Source organism: Peromyscus californicus, unplaced genomic scaffold (genome assembly GCF_007827085.1).
Source record: "Peromyscus californicus insignis strain IS unplaced genomic scaffold, ASM782708v3 Scaffold_5__1_contigs__length_169319896, whole genome shotgun sequence".
NCBI lineage: Eukaryota > Metazoa > Chordata > Mammalia > Rodentia > Cricetidae > Peromyscus > Peromyscus californicus.
The window spans coordinates 91,001,038-91,013,714 of record NW_026294573.1 but is presented as its reverse complement, the minus strand read 5'-3'; the positions used below and the strand labels follow the sequence as shown (position 1 = coordinate 91,013,714).

At 44.6% G+C, this 12,677-nt stretch overlaps 1 protein-coding gene across 3 annotated transcripts in view; it reads right to left on the bottom strand.

Annotated features, from left to right (window-relative positions):
• Positions 1-12,677, bottom strand: part of Ctnnal1 (catenin alpha like 1) — a 57,959-nt gene that overhangs the window by 37,346 nt on the left and 7,936 nt on the right. For all 3 annotated transcript variants that reach the window (XM_052717146.1, XM_052717148.1, XM_052717147.1), the window contains exon 2: positions 5,322-5,511. In XM_052717146.1, coding sequence (XP_052573106.1) covers positions 5,322-5,511 — 190 coding nt within the window. The remainder of the gene's footprint in view (positions 1-5,321; positions 5,512-12,677) is intronic.

Genomic DNA, 12,677 nt, shown 5'->3' with positions numbered 1-12,677 from the left:
ACACACACACACACACACACACCCAAAAAAAAAAAGTACACTCTTCAGAACCATGACAAACTTTAACCTGGTCAGAAAACCACCATTTGTCTTTCCAGTATTTGGCCAACCACACAATCTAAGAGTTGCCTCTGTGCAAGACAAAAGAAAAGTCCCAGGAGTCAAGAACCAGCAACCTAAATCCAGAGCAGTGAGCAGGACACAGGTGCCCAGGCCTAGGTGAGGCCCCCAGAGGGGGGTGAGGAAGGCGGGGCACTGTGGATCACCACCACTGTCTGGATCTGGAGGGACATGGAAGGACAGTAGAGAGACAAGGCTTTGGGGCTAACGTCTTGAAAAAGGGGAGGTGGGGCTGGAAGAATGAATTACAGATACCTAAGGAATCTGCCTGTTGATCTGCCTGGAGACAGGGGAGGGAAAGTAAACCAAGTAAGACCCTTACCCCTGAGAGTTCACACCCTGGCTGACCTTCGGGTTCGTCATTGGCAGCTCATACTGTTTTCCTTCAGTTCAGTTTTGTCTTACGACAGGTTCCTCACCAGTACGTGGCCAAGTTTCATGGCTGGCCTGAAACTTGCTGTGTAGACCAGACTGGCCTCAAACTCACAGCCTCCCTGTGCTAGGACTAAAGGTGTACACCACCATGCCCAGCTTAATTCTTTTAAAGATTCTTGTACTGATTTTTGATGTGCAAGGATATTTTGCTTGTATATGTACGTGTATGCCACATCAGAGGAAGTGTTGGAGGAAGTGTGTCTGTCACTCTAGGTGGTCTCTGAGAGTTAAAAGACCTCCGCCATTATTACTTCACCCCCTCTGGTTCCTGCCTCAGGTCAAGACGCAAGCCCCCGTTCCCTGCTCCTGCCGTCACGCCTTCACTCCACCACCACGGACTAGATCTAGCCCTCCACTCTTCCTTCTCTCAGTTAGGTCTCTGTCGCTGTGAAGGGACGCCATGACCATGGCAACTCTTACAAAGAAAACATTTCATTGAGGTGGTGGCTTACAGCTTCAGAGCTTCAATCCATTATCATCATGACGGGGAGCATGGCAGCATGCAGGCAGACGTGCTGGAGCTGGGAGTGCTACATCTTGCAGGCAACAGGAAGTCAACTGACACACTGGGCAGTATCCTGAGCATAGGAAATTTCAAAGCCCGCCCCACAGTGACACACTTCCTCCAACAAGGCCTTACCCACTTCAACAAAGCCACACCTTCTAATAGTGCCACTCCCTATGAAATTATGAGAGCCGGTTACATTCAATTACCACACCTTGGTCATGGTGTTTTATCACAGCAGTAGAAAAGTAATTAATACAATGTGATTCTCTAAAACTCCTTACTGTTACAGTTAACAAGATTTTAAAAATAATTTTGTTTAAGATAAATTTTGAGGTCCTAAAAATATGTATGTCTAATGACTGAGTTTCTCACAAAAGGTTGTTAATTTTACTATATACATACAATAATGTCTTGGCCGGTAACATAAAAAAATCTCAAGTAAAAAATATTAAAATCTCTATGGCCAAACCACAGGATATAAACCAGTTAATACTTAGAACAGCCGGTAGCTGGGAAAACGTAGAACAGACTGGAAAAAACAGACTTAGAGCAGGGCAGCTGTCAGTGCAGGAGAGAGGACTTCACAGAGGCAGCCACAGGACATAAAGAGGAAAGTGATTTAGGAGACAGGGAGGAAAGAAAATATAAACCTAGGAGCTGACCAATGATAAGAAGGAAAGAAAGAAAGAACTATTTCAAAAGTATAAACCAAATCACTTAAAGATGGTCAAAGACTCAGGAAGGAAATGACAAATTTAGCTTTAGGCAGCAGAAATTCAAAACGATACAGGTACACACAAAACACAGGTCACTAAATATGGACAGCTAACTGATGCTTTACCAATAAATCAAAGTTTATGGTAGCCAGCCTCCAAAGAGCTCTACCTGCTGGTACCCATATCCACCAAGTGTCCTCAGATGGTGGGCAGAAGAGGAGGTACGACGACACTTCGGAAATTGAGCGATCAAATCCTCTCAGGCCAAGTCAGTGAGATGGCTGTGGGCAAGAGCACTTGCCATGCAAGTCTGATGCCCTGACTTTAATCTTTAGAACCATGATAAAGAAAACTGACTCCTAAGAGTTGTCTCTAACCTACACATGCACTGTGGCGTGTGCGTGGCCACAGATACACATACATACACGAATTTTTAAAAACTGAGACCATCATCTTGTTTTCTCTCTACAGGCAGCCTTACTACAAAGAGATCCACATGGTGACCAACTGTCAACCAGGAAGTGAAGCCTGCCAGTGCCATTGGGAGTGTGCAAAACATCTCCAGCGCAGTGAGGCCTGCAGATAACTAAGGCCGGACAGACACCTCCACCCAGCATCCTAAGATGTGCTGACCCAGGATGGCCCAGGAAAGCCCCGTCCCGACTCCGGTCTGAGACTCTGCTGCATGGAGGGTAACTTGCACACAGCAATGGACACTGCTGTGTCACTAAGTTTTTATGGCAAAATCTGCAGAGGACAAATGTGCTCGGAACTAACCCTTATTGTGCCGGAAGGAGCAGAGGAAACGGCTGAGGTCCTGGTCTAGCAGCAATAGCTGAAGAAAAGATGTTTTCTTTGTTCCCCTGGAAAATGTCCATTTTTCCTATCACTCTTGGCCACCAAAGGCACCGCAGAAGAGCCTGCACAGATGGCATTGTTTAACCATTCCTTTTTCTGACTAAACCCTGGGCATTCAACAAACCAGTAAGTGGGTGGTAACCCCCGTCCCCTGCAGAACAGGGTCAAGTGTCTCCTTCCCAGCATAGCTCTTCCAAGTGTAGACTGCAAAGAATTCCCAGAAAAGGCACAAAGTTTACAGTTTCATGGTTGTCACTTCTAATGTATTATAAGCAATGAACTAATATAGTCCCTTAGAGTGAAAACTCTAAGACACTCTAACAAAAATATTTACTGAGCTACCATATAAAACATAAATCTTGACAGGTAGTCAAGTAAAAAGTTAAAACAACACAGGAACTCACCCGAGAGAAAGAATAAAATGCAATAATTATGACATGAAAATTTGATGAACACTTATTTGTACCAAATGCACACACACACACACACACATCATATCATGCCTCTACAAATATGAATAGCCCCTTTGTCCCCTGAGAACACTGAGGCTTGCCCAGTGTCTCTCTGCCTGTTGGAGGAGGTGGGACTGGAATGTAAGTCATTAACCCAGAAGCTCTAGGTTTTGATCACTGCTTCATATTCTTGCCCTCAAGTGTGCATACATTGCCCAGGAGACAATGGCCATTGAGGGCTGACTGAGCCAGCAAGCCTTCAGGAGTGCCATCTTCATCTTCAATCGTCTGGAGGATGGAGAGTCCTTATTATGTAGCTTCAGGAGGCTCACGGTTGGGGGAAGGGGTTTGTCACAGGATCAAGAGGCATGTCTGTCGGCTTAGAGGAGATGGTGTGTGAGGCCCAGGCCACCAGAGGGACTTGCCTGGTCCTGGGCTGGGGCTGCCAGCTCACACTGAGGCCAGGTGACAAAGCTGCTCCTTCCCTGTATCCCTGCCCCTCTTGCTTATCAGGAACAATTGGAGAACAAACGCCCTTCTGCTTTCTCCGCATTGTCCACTGTACTCGGTAACATGCTGTTGAAGTGCCCACGGAATAATGTGGTGCCAGGAAAATAGGACTCTCCTCTTACAAACTGGTTTGTTTCCTCTCAGCAAACAATGAGGATTATATAACCCTCTGTTTCTCACATTTTTGTCTTGCTTTCCAGGAAGCACAAAGATAAGTTGCATGCTTAATTAAATATGTTTTTCCCTCTTATTTTAATAGAGTCATTTACCATCTCTTTTATTATAAACCAATTCAAATTCTTTTTTGTAATGAGAAAAATATAAACTACAAACAGGGTAAGGTCTTCTCCTCTGCTTCTCACATAAAGCTGTTTCCTAAGCCAACAAATGTCTAGAAGCCCGAGAGTCAAGCCCGAGTCCCCCCATTCCTCCAGTGAACACCCTCATTCTATCGATTCAGCAACATCACCAAGTGTGCTTTGCATTCTTCCTGCTCTCTGTAACTCGATCACATTGTGTTAGGCTGTTTCTGCTGTGAACACAGCCTATGAAATCTCCCTACCTGCATTCTTAACCCTCTCTCTCAACCTCGCTTCTGCGTATCGCCCACCTCAGTTGCTAATGGTCAGCGTGGCATGCCACTATTCTAACCAGTGAATGAATCCTGTGTTTCAGGCTTAGGACTGGAGTCAAGAGAGGCCCAACATTCCTAAAAGCCAACTCAGGTCACTAATGTTCTAGGATATCTTAACTTAAAGCAAAACTGAAGTATTTTGTCAAGGATGTAGCTTGGTGATAGCTTGATGTGCTAGAAACAGCCCAGGGTTCAATCCTTAGCACTGCAGAAAATGAATAAATTCTTAAGTTTTTCTGGGTGTAGCAGCACACACCTATAATCCTAGCACTTGGGATCCACAGGCAAGAGGATCACTTCAAGGTAAAAGCCAACCTGGTTTATACAGTGAGTTCCAGAACAACCAGCTACATAGTGAGACTGCCTCAAAATAAATAAATAAAATATCTCCTATAATATCCAGAACAATGAAATTGGTATAAATAACCTTTAAAATAAGTATTCACAGCTGGGCATGGTGATGCACTCCAGCACCAGGGAGACTGGGGCAGAAGGACTCCCACTATGTTTGAGGATAGCCTGGGCTATGTAGTAAGACCTGCCTCAAGAAGAAAACAAGAGCTGGGTGTGTATGGCAGTTTGAATGTAACTGACCCCCATAATTTCATAGGGAGTGCCACTATCAGGAGGTGTGGCTTTGTTGGAGTGGGTATGGCCTTGTTGGAGGAGGAAGTGCGTCACTGTGGAGGCGGGCTTTAAGGTTTCTTATGTGCAGGATACTGCCCAGTGTGTCAGTTGACTTCCTGTTGGCTGCAAGATGTAGGACTCTCAGCTCCAGCACCACATCTGCCTGCATGCTGCCATGCTCCCCACCATGATGATAATGGACTGAATTTCTGAAACTGTAAGCAAGCCACCACAATTAAATATTTCCTTTATAAGAGTAGCCATGGTAGCACATAGCTTTAATCCCAGTGCTTGGGAGGCAGAGGAAGAGACAGGTGGATCTCTATGAGTTCAAAGCCAGCCTGGCCTACACAAAAAGTTCCAGGTCAGCAAGGGTTACATGGTAAAACCTTGTCTCCTAAAACAAAACAAAAACAACAACAACAAATAGACAAATAAAAGGTAGATAAACATTCACATACCTGCTTGCTTAGCTTCAATGCAGGCAATACTAATTTCTTCTTTCAAATCCCAGTTTTCATTGGCTATAGCTTCCCCTACTTTAACAAATCTTCCAACTGCCAAGTTGACAGCTTGTCCCACACGCTGAATTGCTTGCAGAGTTTTATCAGACTTTTTGGTATTATCTTTATGGTTAATAAGTGTGGTAATCTAAAAATTAAAAAAAAATGAAGCAACTTTTAAAACTTTTATCCCAATACTTAAAAAAAATATATCACAAAGGTCAAGAAAGTTAAACCCAGCTTAATTTTAATCAGCCTAACCCAAGAGACTAAATCAATAGCTTTAGATATTGCAACCCAGGGGCTAGCCAGCAAAGCATCTTGCATCATTTCTCAGGACAATGCTTCTATTAATTGTGATTGTGAGTTCACCTGAGGGCGGTTATCTGGAACATACAGTTCCAGATGCTCTCCAGACAGTCCAACAAATCTTAGAGACATAAGAACAGGAGGGGGCAAATCACAGGTTCAGCACTCACAGACGTTTCCTCGGCTCCACCCAGCTGCTCTGAGTAAGGGCATCACTTCCCATTGCATTCCACCCTACTGCTCACAAAGTTAAGTGGGGTACACAAGATGACTTTTTCACTGGAGGTATAGCTCAGCGGCAGCGCACTTGCCCAGCACATGGGAGGTTCAGTCCCCATCACAATAAAATGATCCTTGAGCCACACACGTTTACTGAACTCACTAGCAGCTCTAGAACTCTTTTAACCCAGTTTTGTTTTATCAGCAGCTCTACAGTACACGAATACCAAGAGTTTTATCATTTGGTTTTAAGCACTGAAATACAGTATAAAAGGTGGCATGTACAGATCATTAAGACAAATGAAAATCTTTAAAGTCTCTTAGAAAAACAACACATGTACAACACTCACATTCAAAATACTTATTTAAAAATGTTAGATGAAAAACAGATACCAACTAGTGAATGTATGTTGAATTTCATTTTGAAATAAGTTATATGGAATGATAACAAAGACCCAAACAAAATGCTGGAGAGATGGATGACTCAGTGGTTAAGAGCACTGTCTGCTTTTCCAGAGGACCTTGATTCAATTCCCAGCACCTAAATGACAGCTCACAACTGTCTGTAACTCCAGTTCCCAGAGGACCCAACGCCTTCTAGACTCTATGGGTACCAGATACACAAACAGTGCCGGGCGTTGGTGGCGCACGCCTTTAATCCCAGCACTCGGGAGGCAGAGCCAGGCGGATCTCTGTGAGTTCGAGGCCAGCCTGGGCTACCAAGTGAGTTCCAGGAAAGGCGCAAAGCTACACAGAGAAACCCTGTCTCGAAAAACCAAAAAAACAAAAAACAAACAAACAGTGCTCAAACGTGCATGTAAGAAAATATCCACACACATAAAACAAAACGTAAATTTTAAAAAGACTCGAAACAGAATATAAGCGCCAAGCATTTTCTAAGTTAAGGTATTAAGAGCTTAGAATGAACAGATATGTCTAAATTTGAAGTGGGTACCACACTTAGAGATAAGCTAAGTGATGCAGAGAAATGTACTGAATGCCACTAAATCTTTTTTATTTTTGTGTATGTGTTCATGTGTTCACATGTGCACACATGTGTGAGCATGTGTGTTGAGGCCAGGGTCGATTTGGGGTGTCTTCCTCAATGGCTCTCCACCTTGTTTTTTAAGACAGGGTCTTTCAGTGAACCCAGAGTATTCTTCCATTAGCCTGGCTGGCCAGTGAGCTCGAAGGATGCTACTGTCTCCATCCTCTTCCACAGCACTGAGGTTCTGGAAGTGTGCCACTACACCCAGTTCTTAACCGGGTGTTGGGATCCAAACCCAGGCCCTATACTGGTGGTGCAGGCTCTACAGCCACCGAGGTAGCTCTCCGGAGCCCTGCCACTAAGTATTTTCATCTACAACCTTGTTCTCCAACACATGTTTAACATCTATTAGATGCCAAGTTCTCAGGATGTGTGGTGGTCTGAATGAGAACAACCCCACAGGCTCATATATTTGCATGCTTAGTCCCAGTTGATGAACTGTTTGGGATGATTAGAAGGTGTGGCCTTATTGGGGGAGGTAGGTCCCTGGGGGGTGGGTTTTGAGATTTCAAAAGTCTGTTAGAGGCCCAGTGTCTCTCTCTTTCTGCTTGCTGCCTGTGGATCGGGATGTAAAGCTCTCAGCTACTGCTTCAGAGCCAGGCCAGTCTGCTTCCTGCCATGATGATAATGGACTAATGTTCTGCACTGTAAGCAAGCCCCAATTAAACATTTTCCATTATAAGAGTTACCTTGGTCATGGTCTCTTCACAGCAATAAACAGTCACTAAGACAGGACGCATGAGTGATCGAGACATACAGTCCTACCTCCAATGTTTGCAGTATAGTAGAATAACAGTTCAATCACACAAAATATATTTCCTAGGTGAAGTAAAATTCTAAGCAATGAAAAAACATCAATGAATGTTTTTCAAAGAAAAGGTCTGTGCTACATTCAAATGTTGAAACACAGTAACCCTATAAATAGAAAAATAACTATAATGATGTGCTATACAAAATGTATGATATGATATTGTACCCATGAAGCCACCTGAGATTGACTGCTCTTTCTTCTCTGAGGAAGTGGTACTTTAGCCTGAGATCAAACTGATAGTGGCAGGCTGGCAGCACCAGGGGATGATGTATTTCAAAGAACAGAAACTAAGGGGTGAGAGGCTTTGGGGACGAGCCTGTCCTGTCAAGGAATGAAGTAAGGCCAGAAGTGGTTAAAACAGTGAGCAAAGGGGCAAGCATAAACCAGTGCCCCGTGATGGATGGCCAGGAGCTGGCCATGTAAGGCTGGGAACTGGAGCAAAGAATTCATGTTTTCAGCTGGGCGTGGTGGCGCATGTCTGCAATTCCAGAGAAGTTAAGGCAGAAGGATTGTGAGATGCAGGCCATTTTGAGCTACAGAATGAGATCCTGCTTCAAAAAAGTTTTGTTCTGTGCATTACTGGGAGCCACAGAAAGGTTTTTGCATGGGAATGGAGTATAATCTCTGTGGTGATTTTGAAACATTCATAAACTCCTTCAGACTTTTCCTTCAAGGAAGAAGGAACTCTGTTTCCCTCCCAAGTATAAACTCACTTCTGATAAACAGGTAACAATGAATATCATGGTGCATTTCTGGGCAGGTTTCAGGATATTGTGATGTCCTCTTTGTCTCTGTCTCTCTTTCCTTGTCTCTGTCTATCTCTGTCTGTGTGTGTTCGTGTGTGAATCTGTCTCTCCCTCCCTGTCTCTTTCTTCTTTTTCTTTTCCTTCTTCCACTTCTTCTTTTTCTTCCTCCTCCTCCTCCTTCCTCTCTCTCTCTCTCTCTCTCTCTCTCTCTCTCTCTCTCTCTCTCTCTCTCTCTCTCTCATCAATCACAGGGACAGGAAGTTCACTGCTCCATCACAGCTGCCCCACATGGAGCCACTGAGGAGCCCTTGAGGTAGGGAATCGCTACCACAGCCAACAGCTGTAGCAGAACAGAGGCTTTTTGCCAGTCAGATGAGTGAACACAGTGGCACTCTCCCAGGCCAGTTTAAGCCTCTGAACTGCCACAGGCCCAGCTAAATATCTTTATTTCAGTTTTGTGATGGCACTTGGTCCAGAACCATCAGGTAAATTACTACAGAATTCTTAACTTACAGAAACTAAGACAAATGTTTGTTGTTTTGAGGCGCTAAGTTTGGTGTGATTTGCTAGGTATGTAAGATGTCCCTCATGTGCTTGAACACTTCATCCCTATCTGGTAGCACTTTAGGAGAAGGAGCTTTGCTCAGGAAAGTATGTCACTGGGAGTAGGCACTGAAGTTTGTCTATTTGAAGCAGGTTCTCACTATGTAGCCCTGGCTGGCCTGGAACTTGCAGAGCTCTGCCTAGGATCAAAGGCATGCACCACCACACCAGGCTGGCATTGCGATGTTATGCTCTGGTCCCACTTCCTGTTCTCTTTACTTGGGGACTGTTAGGACCCTGCCCTCACTCCTGCACATGAGCAGTTCAGGGTCTTGAGTCTTACATCATTAGTGTGCGCTGGCAACTACGTAAGCGCAGACCCCACTCTCCCTCTCTGCTCTGCTCCCGCCGTCTTTCTTTCTCTCCAGGCCTGGCTCCTCCCTCCCATCCCCTCCTTCTTTCTAATAAAGCTCTTTGTAACTATGGTAGTCGTGGCTGTGGCCCACAACCAGCGCCGCCACCGGTGCCGTTTATCCTAACCATCAGGGACTGCCACTACAATGTGACATCACTCCACCGCTGCCACTCCTTCCTTGACGTGTGAGCTTCCTGGCACTGTAAGCTAAAATAAACTGTTTCTCCCGGGTTGCTTTAATCAGGATGTTTAAGTACAGCAATAGAAAACTAGTGAAGGCATTGTTGGTTGGTTGGTTGGTTGGTTGGTTGGTTTTTTGAGACAGGGTTTCTCTGGGTAGCCCTGGCTGTCCTGGAACTCACTCTGTAGACCAGGCTGGCCTCAAACTCAGAGATCTGCCTGCCTCTGCCTCCTGAATGCTGGGGTTAAAGGCATGGGCACCACTACCCAGTTTGAAGGCATTTTTCTTCATCAATAGATAGGTAATACAGATTTTGGTACCCAGATCTGAAGAGATGCTGTGACAAAACCCAAGCTTTGAGAGGAACTTTGTAATTAGGCTGTGTGAATGACTTTGGAGGATGAGTAAAAAGCCCCAGGAATGCTTAGGACACTGTACAGAAGCAGGTGACTTTGGAGAAGCTCTCTTAGTCAGTTTGGACTACCAAAACAAATACTTTAAGCTGGTCCTATACAAACTCACTGCTTCCAGTCCTACAAAGCCCAGGTTCAGGTCTCCAGAAGACTCAGTGTCTGGTGAGGGGCAGGTCCTCATGGATAGTGCTCCTGGCTCTTCACTTGATAGACCATGCAAACAAGTTCCTCAGGCTCCACCCTAAAGCATTAGTTTCATTCACGACTTGATGACTCCCAAAGGATTAAGTTCCAATATAAGGATTTTAAGAGGAAACCAACATTCAGACTACAACAAAAGTGTAGGCAAAAGCTTATTAAGCTGGGCGGTGGTGGCACACGCCTTTAATCCCAGCACTTGAGGGGCAGAGTCAGGCAGATCTCTGTGAGTTCAAGGCCAGCCTGGCTTACAGAATGAGATCCAGGACAGGCACCAAAACTACACAGAGACAAACCCTGTCTCAAAAAACAAAAAACAAACAAACAAACAAAGCTTATTAAAAAAAAAGAAAAGAGGGAGGGGGAGCAGGAAAGGGACTAAGGTGATGTCTCACTAGGTAAAGTGTGTGAGGACCTGAGTTTGGATCATCAGAAGCCATGCAAAGCCAGGTGTAGTCAGTAATAAGGACACCTGCACTCCTCAAACTGCTATGGGAGATGGGAAACAGAGACACAGAATTCCTTGAAGATCATGGGTCAGGTAGCCTGCCCACACAAAGGCAAACAATAAGAGACCCTGTCTCAAACAAGATGAAAGGTGAAAACAGACATCTAAGATTATCCTTTGACCTCCACACACACACACACACAGTGGTACATGCATGTACACACTCACACACATACACACACATTGTATCACATGCACACCTCCCCCCGACACACACATAGTTTTTGGGATTTTGTTTTTGTTTTTTTGGGGTTTTTTTGTTTTGTTTTGTTTTTTTTTAAAGAAGGTTAAAAACAAAACAAAAAACCTCACTAGAAACTAGAACAAAAGGATCTTTATTAGGTAATGGCAGAAAATCATCCTTAATAACAGGGAAAATAGAAAATATCCCTCAAGAATTAGGAGGTCTAGCTAAGGTGATTTGAAGGAGTTTGAAGGGGCTGATGGTTGCAGTAAAATATAAGAGAACAGAGAGAAGTTAAGTAAAACACTGTTAAACAAGATCAAGCCAGAACTTGCTGCTTCTGAAAATTCTTCGCCAGATGGCACACCATGATAAAACTACAAATGGCTTACAGGCAAAAGCGACATCTAAAGCCCAGTCAAGAAAGTCAAGTCCAGGAAAGGCGCAAAGCTACACAGAGAAACCCTGTCTCAAAAAAACCAAAAAAAAAAGAAAGTCAAGTCTAAAGATGGCGCTAAGGGAGTGACTGTAAACTCAGCCTCGGGAGCTTAGGCACTTGTCCTCAGCTGTCCCGAAGAAGTCAAAGGCAGAGAAGAGCTGACCTCCGCACAACTTGTGGGGATGGCTTTGGTCTAACACACTGAGCACAGCATGACTCAAAGGACAACAGACAAAATTAATTATATACACCAGCAGAAACGCCACCCGCTTGGACTTAAAAACAAAGAGGATCAATAGGAAATGAAGGATTTCCTTCTCCCAAGCTTCCACAGGCTGAGAAAAGTCGCTACAAACACTGTCCTTTGTGGAAAGGGTGACTGAGAAGGCGATGCTGAGACATGAGGCCAATCCCCGGGACTTGAGTTTGGTTAAGGAACTGCCAACCTGGGTCCAGGTGCACTTCAGGAAGCTGTAAACCAGTGGTTCCTTCTTTCCTTGGTTTTTTAGCACAAGCCTACAAATACCCTGTGCTTCCTATTTTTCCTATAGCGAGGGAGAGTTGCACTTAGAATATGGCTCTCTTTAAAAAGCTCATCTGGACCAGATTCCCAGGTCATGCTTTCTGGAGAGGCTGTCTGCAGAGGGGAGAAGGTAAACAATTTACCACTGAGGTTAGAGAACTGAGCTCTTTGCTATTGCTGCCTACAAGAGGCAAAGTCTCCACCCCTTTCCTTGAGGGCAAGCTAATTTAGTTACTTTTAGCAGAATAAAGTAGGGATGGAGCTTGAGAGGTAGAGTGCTGGCCTAGCATGCACTAAGCCCTGGGTTCAATTCCCAGCACCACACAACAGCGCTGTGATGAACAGGCCTGTAATCCCAGCACTCCAGACTTGGAAGCAGGGGGATATCTTCTACCTCAGCCAATAGAGACAGTGTGCTACTCTAGAAGGTAAAGCATGAAGTCACTGCAGTTTCTATCTCCTGCTCTCTACCATATTTACTCTAGGGGAAGCCAGGTGAGATGGGAAGGCACTTGACCAGCTCCATGGGAAGGCTGCCGTGATGAAGAACTAAGGCTTCTTGCCAACAGCTAGCAAGAGCCACAGAGCCACCCAAGTAAGCTACTCTCAGAACCTGACTTACTGTAATCCATTAAGTTTGGGGGTATTTTGTTAGGTGAAAGTAAACATAATTTCAAATGTGTGTTTTGAAGTAAATTCTCACAGTCACAGAAGAGGATAAAAAGCTAACTGATTTGAGTTTTTTATTCATTTATGTATTTTTGGTAGTAGATAAGT